Source organism: Syzygium oleosum, unplaced genomic scaffold, assembly GCF_021117445.2.
Source record: "Syzygium oleosum isolate NSW1041296 unplaced genomic scaffold, Sole_v2.1 Sole_v2.27, whole genome shotgun sequence".
Lineage (NCBI taxonomy): Eukaryota > Viridiplantae > Streptophyta > Magnoliopsida > Myrtales > Myrtaceae > Syzygium > Syzygium oleosum.
The window spans coordinates 2852935-2871201 of NW_026607511.1; the positions used below are offsets into that span (position 1 = coordinate 2852935).

Consider the following 18267-nt stretch of genomic DNA (forward strand, 5'->3'; position numbering starts at 1 on the left):
ATAGACAAAGGTTCTCCTTATATAATGCAAGGCGACACCATGAGAACCTTGTTTATGAAATTGGAACAAGATTTGGATCTCCATCTCGATTTAAACCGGATGTCCAACAATATGCAACCCGGCACCTATTTGTGGACTGCAACTCACTTCTGGCCCAGATGAAGAACATATCCACAACCGACTCTCCTCGCGAGTCCAATCAAGTGGCAGATTGGGCAGCAAAGCCCATAGAAAAGGGACTCTCCCAGCTAACTGGCTTGAAAAGCCCCCTCAACCCCTTCGGTTGCTTTGTTTTGAGTCTTGCTATTGCTGTTCTTGTAGTACTTCGGATGTTTGAATGAAATTTACCTTTTTCGACCGAAAAAACAAATGGCTGCAACATCAGGTGATGGTGAAACTTAGAATGTCCATAACCCAAGAATGATGATGGTGAAGCTGCAAAGCCGACAAAAAAGAAAACTGTACGCAATTGAAATTATTTGTGGGCATATCCCGATGTTTCCATTAATCAATTTGAACTTTAAGTGAACTTGTTGCAGGTAAAAGGGGTAGACCTAAGAAAGCTTATCAATCAACCTAATCTATTAGACCCGCTTCCAATGTAGAGAATCCTTATTATATACAAATGCTTCTATAGTCTCTCGAAAAATCTTTTCCAAGAAATTTATAATATATCATAAAATAGTAGATCTCAATTTTTTTTTTATCTTTGATTTGTTAAGATATATCGTTTAAAATATATATAACAATGTATATGTGACGATGGCGATTTACAACCAGATGATTTATCAAATATATAGGTGTTATGAATTTTCAAACTTTTGAAAGTAAGAAGTTTGATTTATACTTATTTACGGGGTGGATGGGTACGCGATGTTCTATTTAATCGAGTGCTACAGTGGTGCAGAAAATGGTAGTTTTTGCTGGTACGAAAGGGAACAGAAAATGGTTGGATAATTTCATTAAAAAAAAAAATTTTGCAGGTTTGGTCCATTTCAACAAAACTATTATCTCTTTTTCTTCGCGATGGACCCTTATGCCTCAAAATCAGGAATACTTCGTCCATCAAAGGAAGACTTCTCTAAAAATTTTCATTTTCAATTGGGAAATCTGGCACGAAACAATGAAGAGATTATCTAAAATTGGAAAAAAAAAAAGGAGAAGAATAATCCAGTTCGAAGCAAAGAGTTCGAGTACGTCATTAGAATTCGGCTCTCAATTCTTTATTCTCCATCAAATATCCCGAGCGTGCTTCTCGTTAATGATCTTTTTTATCCATTCTCCTAGAGACTATGTTTAACTCGATGTCACGATGAATGATTCCAAAATTTTGAAGTCGGCGTCGATATCGTTTGATAATGTGACGAAACAATTTGATACAACAGATCAATTTCCTTTGGCTCTAAGTCATCACCTTTGCTTCTGTCTTCAACACCTCCAATTTGATCCTAGATTCACTCTCTCTCTCTCTCTCTCTCTCTCTCTCTAAGCGTCTCTATCAGTCAGAATCTTCTGCTTCGACTTCTCCTTTTGAGCAATCGTCTTCCTATGAAACATTAAGTAGTGATTGGGCCTCTACATTAGGTCTTTGCTGGAAGCAATACGCAATCAAGCATCAAAAGCAATTACTAAATCCCATGGCAGGATTTTGCAATATGCATTGACAACAGACCAGGATCCCCTGCGCACGAAAACAGAACAATGAGTTTCGAATATGTGCACCGAAAGAACCTTCTGCCTGGATTGTTCAGTTTCTAACCTGCGTAAAAGTGCAGCTTTGATTCCGGATTGCAAAACCTCTCGGTTGCCGGCGCATAAAACAGTTAGGAAGCCTCGTCTCTTCGAGTTTCCCCGCAAATTAACAGTGCAGTGCCCGAGTCGTTTCGAACTTTGGGCTCTGTCGACGGAACAAGCCCCAAATCCAAACTCCAATCTGTGGCAGACCCTTTCGACTCGAAGAAGAAGCCTTATCTCATGATTTTGCTAACGCTTTTGCGAGAGAGAGAGAGAGAAGGTTGCCCTGGTACTCCCTCCATTAACTTATGGAAAGAATTGGACAGTGGGGGGCGAGCAGATGTAGAACAGGTGGCATTCATCGGCTCGAGGAACAAACTAAGTTTTCTCTGCAACAGACCCAAACCCACGGACGACAGTCAAAATCACACACTCTCTCTCTCGCTCTTATTCTCACCAACAGACCAAAACCAACGAACAGAGAGGCTCGCGCGGCTTCATTTTCTTCTCCGACCGACGGCGAGCCGTGCCAGGTCTGAGTTCTCCCGGGGGTGGGCTGCTGCTCGCGGTGGTAGCGAGGACATGACCACCGTGAGGCCCTCTGTCTTCATGGGCAGAGGGCACGATGGCAGGGGTGCGATGGGGGACGTAGGCACACGGGGGAGAGCGGTCGAGGCGGAGGGGCGGTGGGGAGAGGGAATGAGGTTGTCTGGGTTCGGGTTTTGGGTACTTTGAGGAAATTGCCACCTGAAATGAGGGCATTCTAGTAATTTTATATTTTATCCAATCTTTTTTTCAGTATTTTGATCTCTCGTGAATTTCGCACGGAAAAGTCAAAAGATATGGGACCCCGTAAGAGTATTTCTGTCATTCAATTGTTCAGGGGCATTGCCGCGCCAAAATGGGTGGTTATGGCGCCAGCTCCATTAATCTTCCTTCCATACGCTTTAATTAGTCACAGAAAAATACGATACTGACTTGTATTTTAGAATCTGAAACTTTATTAGTCATTTTATCGAAATGGCGATACTGCATAATCACAAATAGTCACGCCCTCACTTAATTGGGCACACTGTTCGCACCACCCAAGTAACGATGTTTATCAATTCACATACGAAAAGCAACGTTTTTAAACATCTCACATTTGAATTCTCTTGATGAACAATTTGGACTCGGCTGAGAACAAGATACATATGATTCGGCCCTCGTTCTTTTACACGGTGTGGAATCCTCTCTAAATCTTCATCTTCAAATGATATCTTCTCACTTTGCGCGAGGGGAATTCATCCTCAGGGTCTGATGGTTCACCTTTGCTCGATGAATAATGTCACGCCCTGAACCCCGACGGGCTCGCAACACCCCTCCGAAGGTCGTATTGAACGCGACGTCCCAAGACGCATCGCCGACCCAAACGAACTACGCAAGCGGAAGCGAAATAAAACAACCCAGATAACTAACATGATGACAAAATGATAGCACGAAACAATAATTGCATAACATCATAAAGCAGTCACTATTATAAAACGATAACCCAGGCTACCAATTTGAAACCACAATTTTCAAAAGGGGGCGGTGGTTGACAAGCTTATCTCCTCTACAAAAAGGTACTCAAAAGACAGGGTAATTTGATCAATCCATGTGGTACTCTGGCGGCATCTCTGAATCGATCACGGTCGCGGATCTAAAAATGGTTATATAATAACCGTGAGAACGAGTCTCAATAAGCAACACCCTAAACCCCACGTAGGCCAATGCGTACCCAGACAAGTTTTTAACATGCAATCTAACTGATAATATATATATATATATATATATATATATATATATAATTCACATCAATGAACTTACCTCGCCATCCAATCACATGCCCACACTACACATTAGTCAAATCATGATAATGAAATAATATCCCGATAATATAACACAATCATTCGAGCGCCATCCACATTCGCACCCAACCAATCCGACCAAACATCCACACGTACCATCAATCAATACAATCAAACATCAACACGTACTTTAAGCCGATCCAACCAATCACATTTCACACACGTGCCCAACCAACCATCTCACGACCCGCGCCACTGCGCCTCAGGTCCATTCTCACAGCCCGTGCCAATGCACCTTAGGCTCAGCCCTCCAATCAATCCGGATTCTGTTCCTCACTGGACATCTCGCACCTTCTCACGACCCGCGTAAACACGCCTTAGGTTTGACTTTCCTTTCACGGACCACCGTCAACACGTCTCAGGTTCGTTCTCACGGACACACAAGCCACACAATTCAATCAATTTCCAATGACCGCCATCAACACGTCCCAGGTCAAACTTTCCTTTCACGGACCACCGTCAACACGTTTCAAGTTCGTTCTCACAGGCACACAAGCCACACAATTAAATCAATTTCCAATGACCGCCGTCAACACGTTCCAGGTCAAACTTTCCTTTCACGGACCACCGTCAACACGTTTCAAGTCCGTTCTCACAGGCACACAAGCCACACAATTCAATTAATTTCCAATGACCGCCGTCAACATGTCTCAAGTCCGTTCTCACACGTCATAATAATCAAATTCCAATCATGAGTTCACCAAACAAGCCCACCCATCCAACATTCAATTCGGCCCAATCAAATGTCAATTTTACCCACAAACGCCACAACAAATCGATCATTGCACCCACATAATTTAGCCACTAAACATGCCACATAATTACCACAATTCAATCCACCAATTAACCACATTTATAATTTGGCCCTAACCCAAGTTTAATCCCTAAACCGGTACTAATCACACCCTAAACAAGTCTAAAAATATCCAAAGTACTAGGTAGGAATTAGGAAGTCACTTACTTGGTTTTGGCCCGGAGAAAATCGACTCGGGCCTAAAATGGCCCGGGTGAACAATGCTGGGCTAGGCACGAGCGCGGGCCAAACGGGCACGCTGACCGGCCAACACGAGCACGGTGGCCGAACGGTGCGCCTGGTGCACGGGCGCGGTGGCCGAGCGACGCGCCTGGGGAGCACGGGCGAGCTGGATGGAGCGGACGCACTTAGGGCTGGACGAGCGAGGCGCCGGGCACTCGGTCGGGCGGCGACTGGCCGGCTGGGCTGGCTGGCGGCAGCCGGCCGGCGAGGGCGAGCGGCGCGGCGGCAGCGGCGGCGGCGATGGCGGCGGCGAGCAGCTACGACGGCGACGGCGGCGATGGCGGCGGCGAGCAGCTACGACGGCGACGCGACGGCGACGAGCGGAAGGGGAGGAGGTCGGCCGGGGGTGGTGATAGTGAGAGAGGGAGAGGCGGGGGCGAGGGGGCGAGCCGGCGGCAGAGCTGGCCGGGCGAGCCGTGGCGACGGGCGAGCTGGCCGGCGAGCGGCGACGATGGGGACGGGTGGGCGACGAGGCGGCGACTCGCGGCAGCGGCGGCGAACAGCGCGGGACGGATGAGCTCGGTCCGGCGAGCTACTAGGTGCGCGGACAAGCGAGCGGCGACGGCGACGAGCTAAGCTGGGCAAGACCCGCGGCGGCGAGCTGGACGGCGACAGCGGCGGCGCGCAGCTGTCAGGCGAGCTCGGACGGTTGAGCAGGAGCAGGAACAGAAGCAGACGCAGAAGCTGGAGGAGTCGCGGCGAAGGGGAAAGGAAGGAGAAGAAGAAAAGGAAAAGAAAGAAGAAAGAAAGAAAAAGAAGAGAGAGGGAGGAGTGGACGTGCATGGGGGAGAGGGGGAGGGGACGCGCGGGCATGGGGGGAATGGACGGTCGCAGACACGGCAGAGAGGAGAGAAGAGAGAGAGAGAGAGAAAGAGAGGACAAAAGTCAAAACTTGTCCTCGAATGCGATCCAACGGCTCTCGTTCGAATTCGAAATCGATCTAACGGTCCATAATAATCCTAATTAATAATTTAGGAAAAAGGGCCAAAAGTAATTAACCCAAAACACACTACGAGGGAGGTTTACTAGTCAAAATTTGCACTCAGTCAAAAATTCACTTTTCACATATTCCGGGCAATATCGAGGCTGGTCACAATAATTTCGATACCGTCCAATTAAATTCGTCCCGGAACTCCGAGAAATTCGACACCAAAGTTTGGGCTCTAAATAACGGCCAAATTCGATCGAGTGCGATTCTAGCGAAATCTCTAATTTAAAAATAATAACCCAAGAGTGATCAGTTCCGGGCGAGATTTTATTATAAGCGCACCGACAAAATATCCGTTTTATAAATCCCAAAAATAGGCTGAAATTCGAAATGTCACAAATAATCTATCTAGAAAAGGAGTTCCCTTCGTACTTGAAAATTGTGAAGTGACCGTGACCAATGAAGTAATGCTCCGTGAATATCTGCCACCCCTTCCACGACCACATTATGTGATTATTACACTTTTTGAGCTCCACAGGCCAAGTCGGACCGCCTAGAACCTTGAGAAGCACTAAACTTGAGAGACCCTATTCATGTCTCCTCAAGAAAACTTTAGGAATTCCCTATTGTGAAAAAATCAGTCCAGGGCACCTACAGCTACGGTTACACTGGAGCAAAATCAAAAGTACTCAACAAGAGGCAGAACATTAACAAGTTTCAAATTATACAGTTGGAAGAAAGCTCCCCCAGATAGCTTGGTGTTTCGCTCAATTTAGAAAAAAGTTTAAGCGTGTTCCTAAGGCACTTGCCAAGAATCATTAATTGTGGTATATAAAAAAATGAAACTTTCTATTTGAAGCATGTAACTACTAATTTTAGTAGTCTTAACTAGTGCCCGTGATACCCTCGTTAACAAAAGGCTTTAAATACATAAACTCGTTTTGGCAAGAATAACACTAAAGAGACAAAAAAAAAAAAAAACTAACTTACAACGTGTTTTATAGATTGACGAATCTTGTCAGGTGACTGGATATAACTCACTTGTTCGAATATCTTGACACATCATTTTAGATGTATTGATATGTTTGTTGATCACCAACCTTATCCCGGCAACATCACTCTTTATTGGACCATGATCTTTAAAAGATGTGTGTCAAACCGGAACCCTCGACATCTATATATGTCTACTATCTATCGATTATCACAAAGAAGTGAAGTTGGAAGTTCAACAGCGCTCCTGCCGTGGCTTGTTATGTTGGTACCATGTTTGGAAGGAGGCTTTTTAGAGGTGGCAAACATTTGAATCATCCATTCCTTTTCTACAGTCTATCTATTTTGATTGAAGCCAATAGAGATGAAATCTGATTTCAAGGTCAAGTACACTTTTAAGTCCCCTACCTCTTGCAATTCCATGTAATTGCATTCTTGAACCTTTTCCTTTTTCTTTAGAAAATAACATATTTTTGATAGGTTAACCCCGAGCTCCATTGATGCCAAGCACAACAAAGTTGTCGTTAGGGGTGAGCATAGTCCGGATGAGCGGTTCTCACCCCGGAACCGTGGACCGTCCGCTAAGGACTGGTTCCAAAATATTGGAACCGAGAACCACCTGTCGGTTCCATAGACCCACACGAGAACCGGACTGCCGGTCCGGTCCGGTTCCCAGGTGGGTCCATGGAACCAGTCCCACTAAGTTTTCCTAGACAAATCAAAAAATGGACCGGTCTAATTCGTGCCCGTTGGTAGGTTGTGTTCACCACATGCTACTTTGACTTACCTTAATGCACATGTGTGATGTACACAGAACACCCCTACTTTGGCATTTGATTTCACTATTTTGATGCAGAAGTCATGCACTTCTATCTAAAATGGTCTAATGCATAATTGCCCTCTACAACTTTCCAAGCTTCTATACAACCTGCTCATGCCTCAAGAGTCAAGAGGGTCTCATTTAAGCTAACAAATTGAATGAGCCTAAAACCCTCAGAAACAATGACAACAAGATTTGCCACAAAGATCAATTACACATCACAACAAAATTCGTCACAAAGTTCACAACTTCACAAGCTTCACATCAAATACATCCATAGCCTATATTATATATCACATGTGGGAGTTTGCCACAAGTTCACAATAGTCAGCAAGCAAACAAAACAACAACTCTGAGAGAAGAACAGCAGAAGTACCAAAACTTGTGTACACCGCTCACTTTAGTACCGAAAGTTTTCGCCGACTCACTTAAGTGCCAAATCGAAGGAAAAACGATCACTTCAGTGCCAACGGCAAGATATTCCGACCAAAATGTATACGTGACATTTTTAATTAAATCTTGTAAATGACTTGGCAAATTTTTTAAAAAATAAAGTCCACGTGGACTTCAATAACGACATTGCATCGCCTATGTGGCTTGGGAGAAGAATGCGACATCGTTTCCTGCTTGATAATTGAACGACGTGCACAAAGAAGACCAAATTAGGGCTCATTTGGTCGTCGTTCAAGCGAAGGAAGGTCCGTCGCCGTCGTCGCTATGCTTCGTTGCCGTCATCGCCGGCTGTCGCTCGCATGTCATCTCTTACCCTTAGTCATTCAAGTTTGTCATATTCTCTTCATGGCTCAATTGGATGGCAAAATTAGGGCTCTGAGGGGACAATTAGGGCTTCGAGGCCACAATTATGGCTCCGAGAGCAAAACTAAGGCTTCGGGGGAGAGATAAACTAGGCATGACAGTAGTAGAGAAGGAATTGCGAAATAGTGATTGTGGGGACCTCAAGTTCTGATTGTGAAGGCAAAACTAAGGCTCGGTGCCAGTTGTGTTGCTTCGTTTCTACTAAACAACAGCGACTAAAGTTATTTTATTTCGCGATTATGGGATCTTCCATGTGAACTTGTTGGCTTTTGTGCATTGTGGCTCAATTTGGTAATTATTTTGTTTTCTTCTGGGATCCTCCAGAGTGTAATACACACGTCTCTTTCTTGTATTTTACTCACATGAGGCTAAGAAAGCGGCGAATTCCACATGTACATAATCATCACCCTTATAGTGTCACAACAAAGAATTAGTCAAGCAAATAGCAAGTCTATAGGTGACGGAAGGATTAAATTCCTCATGGACAAGGTCTCTCCAGAATAGCTATGCACTCCAGGGATATGTGAAATCTAATTGAACTTCAAAAGAGTGTCAATCTGTCCCTATTCAATAACAAAAAATATTATCAAAAGTTGGCTATATTCTGAGGGTTTAATTTGAGTAACATGGATGATCAAAGCACACTCAAAAAATGCAAGTCTAAATGTTATTTATCAGGTTTTAGGACAAGCATATGAATTATGAAGTCAGATGTACTCCTACATATCTTACGATGTTCTACCAGACCTGTGAACATGTTTGATCTAGTGCATTGTAACTCAACTATGTACTTCTTCATTGGGTAAATTTCATTGCATCACTGTACATTAAAATAGCTTGCAAGGGTGTTGACTTAGTCTAACGAGACAATTAGAGTAACTTGTTGGCTTTTATGCATTATGGTCCCAAAAGCTAATTATTTTGTTTTCTTTCGGTGCAGCATGGACATAGGGGACAATGTTGTCGCCATCATTGTTTGCTATGGTGGGGAATTTGTCATTGGCACCAAGGAATGAGAATATGCTAGTGGAAATGAAGGTACTATTTTTTTGGATGTAAGGAGGCCATCATATATTAAATTCATGAGGGACATAGTGCATTATTTACGATGCAAAGTACATAAATTGCATTATTGTGTTCCTGGGAAGGGCTTGAAGGATGGCTTGAGATTCTTCAGTGATGATAATGGTGTTAAGTACATTATTTACCATTATCTTCATGGCGAGGAAGCTAAAGTATATGTTGAGTATTACAGTGACAGTGACGATGATGAAGATGATGAGAGCACTGAAAGACAACAGCTGAGGCCGGAGACGGAGGCAAGTTGTAACATCCTCAATTTCAGTCCCTGGAAAATGGCTTTGGTTTAAGTTTGGTAGTTTTTCAATTGGAACAAATTTTTACTCTTGTTTTGGAAAAACCCAGTTTCGGATCCTTTATACCCCTTCATATTGTTATTTTTATAGAGACTTTTGTGATCCGAATTTCCAAACACTTCCTGCTTGAAAGTTGTTCCAAACATCATGAAGTTATACATACTTTAATTTCAGAATTTTTGGACTTGATATGAGTGGTACGATGGCCTGATTTTCGGACCTTGTAAAACTACCTAGAATGGATTTTTCGGTGATGTTCACTATTTCTTTATTTTTTACAAGATTTTCTGGGCCGATTTTGAAAAAGTTTCCTTCACAAAAGTTGTTGAGAACATCTTTTTCTCTAATGTATATAAATTTGGGAATTTTTCGAGATGATTTGGATTATGGACAGAGCTTACTTTTAGAAACAAGAATTCTATTCCAGTAAACTATTTTTAGTCTATCTTTGAGCTACTAAAAATTGGTGCTTACAGAGAGATTCAAATTTCGTGTTCTTCATGAAAAATGTTTGTTAAGGCCTTGTTTATGACATATCTAGATTTGAAAATTTTCGGAGTCCATTTACTATGTTTTCAAGTCCGATTTCTTGAACAGTGCAAAGCTATCTGGTTTTGTCAGATTTCAAAGATTCAGCATTTTCTATCTAAGAACGTTGCAATTTCGACTTGATGTCTTCTGTTGATTTAATTTACATGTTATGATCTTTCAAATGAGATATGTTACACTTTCATTGGAGGGCATATGAAGGGGAAAATAAGGCTTTACACATAGTGGCAGAAACTGAAATATTTTCTTCTGGGACGATTCTATAATGGAATCTTGATAACCAAGGCCATTCGGCCAAGGGAAGAGAGAGAGAGAGAGAGAGAGAGAGAGAGAGAGAGAGAGAGAGAGAGAGAGAGAGAGAGAGAGAGAGAGAGAGAGAGAGAGAGCCAATGAGGCGAAGATATGGTTGGCCTCTTCGTCATTTTAGTCCATTAATAACATTAAATATATGCCATCATGAAATTTGACTAAGAGGCTTAGTCCATTAATGGCATTAAATGAAGGCCATCATGCAATTTGACTAAGAGGCTTTCTCTTATTGGTTAGTTATAGGGTTTTCTAGGGTTTCTAGTGTCTTCCAAACTCTCTATAAATAGCAAGACATTTCCCCCCCTTTCCTTCTCATCTGACACCAACTTCATCATCCTCTTCTTCCTTTGTTTCTTGTTTTTCTCACTTTTGGCCCGAGAAGCTTATGCCCAAACCAACCCCGAACCAGCCCGTGTTTCTTCTCATTTCCACCCAAGAGCCCACGGTTTGGTCTTTGTAGGCCTAGGTTTGCTCGGCCACGCAAGAAGGAAGCAAGTAGGAAGCCCAAAATTTCTCGAGCTCACTCGTCTCTAAACCGTTCTCTAATTTTGTTTGTCGTTGAGTAAGTGAATTCCCTAATATCGAGAAAAGAAATTACGATACGTTGTAACATGGGTTGGATAGCCCGTTTCTTGGTTTCATGGTTATTCGTTCTTTCTCATCTAATGATGTTCACGTGTGATACTCACGTTTGATGTTTGTTTTGTTGGTTTCGTAGCATGACTTTGCTATTTGAATTGCCATTGATACTGGTACGGTAAGAATCGACTTGTGTGAATGACGATTGTCTCGTCCTCGCTTGATAGTAGTGTTTTCACTTGCCGAGTCTTCTCGACTCATCCCCCGTTGTTTCCCTTTTTCAGGTCCGTAGGATGGCATCTCCCCCCGCCTGCGTTAACAATCCCGTGGAGATGAGAGCCGAAGTGCTCACCGTGATAAATGTCAGAAAAGACCGTGCCTACCACCGAATCACAACGCTTGTCATGTTCGATGAGGGCCTAACGGACTTAGTGCCTCATCCGTAAGTGGCGTGGTATCACTACGCAAACGGAGAATGGGTTGATCCCTATATGGGTTCAACGGTACTTTAGCGGTGCGAGCGGGCCGGCTACGGGATAAAGCCACGGGTGGGATGTGAGATGGCCAAGCGGACGAGACCAGGGTAGAGGTGAAGAAACGAGGAGTGAGAAGCCGTAGTGGGTATAGGATAACCCAAGTTAGGTTTTGCTAATTATAGTCGGCTATGAAAAAATGTGTTGTTTGCCATGGCCCGAAGGGCTTGTTAAAATAGGTTTACATGCACTATAAACATAAAGTTTGCTCATGATGCTTCTTGTCTTATTTCCGCTGTGTGTATTGATTGTGATTGTCCCGAGATATGCTTCCGCCTGTGTGTAACGAAAGATAATAATGAACGGGACGTCACATGAATGACCCCGAGTTGGGGGTGTTATGCAAGTTATAAAGAGAGAGTTGAGCAAACAGAAAGATGTCCCCAAGTTTCTAGTGAAGACATGCTTGATGAAGATTTGATTGGATTAAATTGGGAAGTTGCTCAATCTAGTGAATCGGATGATGAAGTTTTGGCAAATGTAAATTTCCTAAGTGATGACGATGACGATGAAGAACTTGCACAATCAAGGGAAAAGCAGAGAGACTTTGTCATGCCTCGAATCCCATCGAGCTTGTGACATCCTTCTTCGGTTGAATATCGCAACATCCCAGAATATCGCCAACCCTAAATAACTCATTAGAGATATAAAGCACCAGCAAAATCCACAAACACCCAGACGATATTTGACCAGGGGTACAAGGGAGAATAAACATCCATTACTTATTCAAACTTATACAATATCCATCATATACAATCTACATAATATACATGCATACCGAACTTCTAAATATACACCACCGATATCAAAAAGGATCAGTAGCCTAGATATACCCTACTCTAAAAATGGGGCACTTGAAAAGGCATTCACACAACCCCTAAACTAGCCCCTACGCCCTCTAAATGGCGTCTACTCCGAGTCCGACTCCTCAGAACCTGAGTCCGACTCCTCAGAACCCGAGTCTAAATGCCCCTGAGCTACCTGCTCATCTAAGCACTCAGAGTCCGCCTCGATCTCAATCGGGTTGTCCTCCTCCTCACCCGGCTCTAACGGGAACTCAATCCGCTCCTCCTCATCAAACTCCCCTTCTGGCTCTTCCTCTAGCTGATCCTCAGGCTCATCCTCTGGTTCGTCCTCTGGTTCTTCTTCCAGTACTTCTTCAAGCTCTTCTTCAGGGTTTTCTTCTCCGAGTTCCTCCTCTGGTATTACCCCTAGATCCACTTCCATAGGATCATACCCTGCCTGGGATTCTTTTGGCTCCGGGTCTAGTTCAGCCACTAAAGGTTCAGGTGTTGTAGGTGCAGGCTGATGTCCGAACTGTGCTAGACTAGTTTCCAGACTACTCATCTCACTGCCGGGAGGGGGTATGGCTAACGGATCCCAATCCCCCACTCTGTCAAACGGAACATCAAAGCCACGGACGGGGCCAAACTTGTCCCGCCTCGAACCCCAACGAGCAAGCGACTTACCCTTACCTAGTCGATTTATGCGACGTCCCAGGAATATCGCCGACCTCAAATCGCTATCAGAGATTTACAACCACAGCGGATACTAACAATTAATCCCTGATAAATAAAACTGGAGAGAATAGGGAGAATGTACATTTTTATTTCCCATTGCCATACTTAGACCATAATATTTACGGTTACAAAGCCACCACATATACAAGTACCCCAAAAACTACAAGTCACTAAATATATAGGAACACACCAAACTACATCCGTCGATAACAAAAAGGACCGAGGACCTGGATATCTTTCCTTCAAAATTGGTACTCTGAAAAACCTATTCTGAACCTCTCTATTAGCCCCTACGCCCCATACTCGGCGTCCAATCTGAGTCTGACTCCGCGTCATCCGAATCTACACTCTCCTAATTAGTCTGCTCCTCCGAAGACTCCGACTCCGCCTCGATCTCGATCGGGTGGTTAATGTCACCCGACTCGGCTGGAACTTCATTCTGATCCTCCCCAACTAGTCCTTCAAAGAGATTAAATTCTGGCACGTAGTTAGGATCCATATACTGCTCATACGGGAGTATATAATCCGGCTCCTCCCCAAGCTGTTCAGACTCGTCGGTTTCGTCCTCGGGTTCTACCTCAGGCTCCACTTCGGGTTCCACCTCGAGCTCCATTTCCTCTGATTCTTCCCCGTGGATCGGTTCTAAATCTATATCCATTGGATCATCTTCAGCTTGCGATGCTTCGGGCTCGGGTTCGTGCTCAGCCCCCAAAGATGCCTGAGCGGCAGCTGCTGGATGCAATCCACATTGAGCTAAACTGGTCTCCGCACTAGTCAGCTCTCCGTCTATCGGGGGTATAGCAGACGGATCCTAGTCTCCAACTAAGTTAAACGGGACATCAAAACCCCTAACGGGCCCGAACTCGTCCCCGGCTTCATCCCGAAAGAACCAGGCAGTGTATTTATGCTCAAAAAGAGGTAAACCTACATCTATAAATACTGTGGAAGTGTGCTTAATCCAGGTAAAGTTATCGCCCATCGGAAACTCTGTAACGTCCAACTCGGTGTGCACGGGTACCCCAAAATGCTCTGGTGGCTGCGGTGGAGGATTCATGGATCCGATCGGGGTTCTGAAATGTTTGGTTGAAACAACCGTGAGAACACTTCTCAGTAAGTTCACCTCTAAACCCCACCTAGGCTACCACGTACCTCTAGACAATTTCACAAAACACAATCACACACCTACGTCACATAATCCCATAGCAGGCACATCAATTTACTTTACCTGGACCTATATAGCTTGCGCCCTGCATGTTAGTCACACTCGTATTATAAGCAATCACATGCATGTTCAAATCACACTTCACGCATTTCCGTTTGCCTCATCACATTCCTTTCCGTTCCACTCGCTAGTGACCCGCGTTACAGTACACGCCTCAGGTCCACTGCGACTATCTCATCACAAAACTCCAGGGCCCGCGTTACCGTACACGCCTCAAGCCATGTTTCTTGCCCGCGTAAACGTACACGCCTCAGGCTCAACATCTACCACCTACTGCGCAACCCGCGTTGAAGTACACGCCTCAGGCTGACGGTCTTCCTGTAATACCGGGCATCATCCCGCGCAAACGTACACACCTCAGGACGGCACAATTTCCACGATCTCACATATCATATCACGCACTATTTCTCGTTCTTTCACACGTGCAACAATCACTTGCCACTTAACTGGTCAATCACACGTGACCCGCGCACGCAACAATTATACACAAACCATGCTCACTCAGCAGTCAACACGGCCAATTTTAATAATTAAAACAATCTGGCCCAAACGTGCACATAATTAACATAATTCAATCAGCCAATTGCACCATTGCACACTCAATTTCACCACCCAAACTCACTTATAATTCAAACGCACATAAAACATAGAAATCGCTATTTTTCTCCCACCAAACGACGCCAAATCGTTTCCGGTCCTTCACGGGATTTTTTCACCATAAATTCTCGGTTCTAAAAATCCAACTTGCATCCCGATCGGCCCATCACAGCCCATGAACAGTAGTCCACAGCCCATTGTTATCCTCTAATTTCCAATAAAAATTGCCCGAATTAAATTCTAAGGCCCGCCACAAAATTTCCACTCTTAATTCATGCAATTCCGCACCTAACTTATACCCGATTTCACCCAAAAATCACCCGTTGATACCCGAAATCCTAAGTTGGGTTTAGAGCGCGACTTACCCGTGTTCTAGACTATCGCAGCTAGAACAGAAAGCGGCGGCGCTCAATCGGGAACGGCGGCGAGCGGCGGTGACAGCGTACGGCTCCCGGCGAGCGGCGATCGGCTTGGGCGGCGATCGGCTTGGGCGGCGACGGCACACGGCGGACGGTAATCGGCGGTCCGGCGATGGGGGGGCGGCCAACGTGAGGGAGAGAAAGAGATTGGAAGAGGGGGGCTGCTCACGGTGGGGGAGGGGCCGAATGAGAGGGGGGAGAGGAGAGAGAGAAGATAAGGCTTGGACCAATTTGACCAAAACGGCAAATGACCAAAACGCCCTTGTCTAATCTTTTTGATCCGACGGTCCAGATTCGATCTAATCTTGAAATCGACGGCCCAGATCAAATCTTACCAAAAATATCCAAGGGTATACTTGTAATTTCTCAAAAAGTTCAAGGGCAAAATTGTCCAATCAAAAAGTTAGGGCAAAATGACCAAAATGCCCTTCTTCCATAAAACATGCCCTTTGTTAATTCTTAGGGGTAAAACGGTCAGTTTCTCCGTTTCTCATCGAAAATGAATTTTTCCGAAGGATTCGAGCACATCAAAAATTGCACGTTACAACTGCAACGTCGTCCTAACGTCCCATTGTGACTTCCAAATTTTCCGGTGTCCGATTTGGCTAAATTAAATAATTAAATTGTATTAAACGCAACTCGAGCGTTTCTCGAACTAACGGGCGGCTTGTTTGGGAAATTCGCATATTCGACTCGTGACTGGAAATACATCGAGTCACATGCAAGTCCATTCGGTTCGTGAAAATTTCGGTTGTCATTAAAATCGCGAGGATCCATCGCTAGATCCGTGGGGTACGATCGTTCGATATAGGTTCAGGATCGTTCGTCAATTCGTTTCGCAGTCCGGCGGAATCACCCACAATCCACTACTATGACAGTGATGAACTGACCCCTAACTATCCTCGAATCGGCCAACAGTGGCTCAAAATATCACCTCGGCGATTTCATGGTCGAAATTAAATTCACGATCGAATTTTCTATTAGTCGTACGAATTTAGTTCCCTAATTTAGCATTTCCCCAATGGTTAGTATCCCAAGAATGATGAGTTCCGGGCGAGAACTAACTGCAAGTACATTTATAAAACTCAATAATTTATAAATCCCAAATGGACAAATTTTCGGGATGTCACAATTCTTCCCCCCTTACAAAAATTTCGTCCTCGAAATTTACGAATCTCCCCACTATCCAAAATTTACAACTTCTACTGCTTATTCAAACAACTGGGGTACTGACGTTGCATCATCTCTTCACTTTCCCAAGTTGCGCCTTGAGTCCCGTGGTGCTCCCAAATAACTTTGACCATCGGGATTGTCTTGCTCCTCAAAACTCGTTCCTTGCGATCTTCAATTTTTATCGGTCTCTCGACATAAGACACCTTGTCATCTATTTTGATCTCCTCGTAATTTAATACATGCATCGGGTCTGGTTCATATTTTCTCAGCATCGATACGTGGAACACATTATGCACTTGCGACAGATTCGGCGGAAGTGCAAGACGATACGCTAATTCCCCAATCCTTTCCAATACCTCAAATGGTCCCACGTACCTCGGACTCAACTTTCCCTCTTTACCAAACCCGGATAATCCCCTCATGGGCGATACCTTAAGAAAAACATGATCCCCGACTTGAAACTCCAAAGGTCTTCGCCTTCTGTCCGCGTAACTCTTTTGACAGCTCTGCGCTGTCCTCAGCCTTTCACGTATAATCTTAATCGCCTCAATCGATTGCTCAACTAGTTCTGGTCCGGTTATAGTCCTTTCTCCCACTTCATCCCAGCACACGGGCGTTCTACAAGCCCTACCATATAGTGCCTCAAAAGGTGCCATTCCGATGTTCTGCTGGAAACTATTATTATATGCAAACTGTACTAAGGGCAGTTGTTCTTCCCACTTACCCTGGAACTCCAGCACACATGCCCTGAGCATATCCTCTAGAGTCTGAATCTTCCTCTCAGACTGATTATCCGTTTATGGATGATAAGCTGTACTGAACTGCAGCTTCGATCCCAATGCTGTCTGTAGACTTTTTCAAAAATTGACGGTAAACCTGGGATCACGATCTGACGTAATCGTTATCGGTACCCCATGTAATCGAATTATCTGCTACACATATAACTCTGCATACCAATCTAATGCTAAATCCTTCCGCACAGCCAAAAATTGTGCCGACTTGGTCAACCTGTCGACAATCACCCAAATAGCATCATGGCCTCTTTGACTTCTTGGCAACCCCATCACAAAGTCCATAGTTATATGTTCCCATTTCCACTCAGGGATTTCCAACGGTCGCAACAATCCCCTGGGCTTACAATGTTGTGCCTTCACTTGTTGACACGTCAGGCACTTAACCACATGCTTAGCAATATCTGCCTTCATACCGTTCCACCAATAGTACTATCTCAAATTCCGATACATTTTAATACTACCTGGGTGGATACTGTAACTACTACGATGCGCTTCTGACAAGATTTCTTCCTTAAGCTTCACATCATCAGGCACACACAAACGTCCACGGAATTTCAATATTCCGTCTTCGGATACCTGAAAATCTGGTTTTCTCTTAGTAGCATCCATCTCCATAATCTTCTGCATCTCTGAGTCCGTAGGCTGTAAGGCCTTAACCTTTTCCTGAATCTCCGGTTCAATTCTGAGTGTGGCTAGAAAACTTGAGACTCGACTTGCTTCAAACTTAAACTCCGAGTCTCGCACTTCCTCCAATAAGGTCCACTCCTTGACCATCAAATGCGCAATGCTTGACTTCCGACTCAACGCATCTGCTACCTGATTTGCCTTTCCGGGGTGATATAGAATTTCGCAGTTATAGTCTTTTAACAATTCCATCCACCGTCGTTGTCTCGTGTTTAACTCCTTCTGAGAAAACAAGTATTTGAGGCTTTGATGGTCAGTATAAACCTGAAATTTCTCTCCGCATAAATAATGTCGCCATA

The 18267-nt window shown here is 44.4% G+C and overlaps 1 protein-coding gene across 1 annotated transcript; it reads right to left on the reverse strand.

Annotated features, from left to right (window-relative positions):
* Positions 1-12468: 12468 nt before the first annotated feature.
* Positions 12469-17911, reverse strand: LOC115691931 (uncharacterized). The gene is made up of 3 exons (XM_030618678.1): positions 17861-17911; positions 13497-13890; positions 12469-12758 (listed from the first exon to the last, which is right to left on the reverse strand). The coding sequence occupies exons 1-3, from the start codon at positions 17909-17911 to the stop codon at positions 12469-12471; spliced, it is 735 nt and encodes a 244-aa protein (XP_030474538.1).
* Positions 17912-18267: the final 356 nt, after the last annotated feature.

What these genes read in the sequence shown, in the direction of transcription:
- LOC115691931 (XM_030618678.1), bottom strand. Translation starts at nt 17,911, where the DNA reads ATGCAGAAGATTATGGAGATGGATGCTACTAAGAGAAAACCAGATTTT. An exon ending in AGAGAAAACCAGATTTTCAG is followed by an intron (nt 13,891 to 17,860) that starts GTATCCGAAGAC and finishes GTTGGAGACTAG; the next exon opens with GATCCGTCTGCTATACCCCC. An exon ending in TGAAGTTCCAGCCGAGTCGG is followed by an intron (nt 12,759 to 13,496) that starts GTGACATTAACC and finishes GGGTAATACCAG; the next exon opens with AGGAGGAACTCGGAGAAGAA.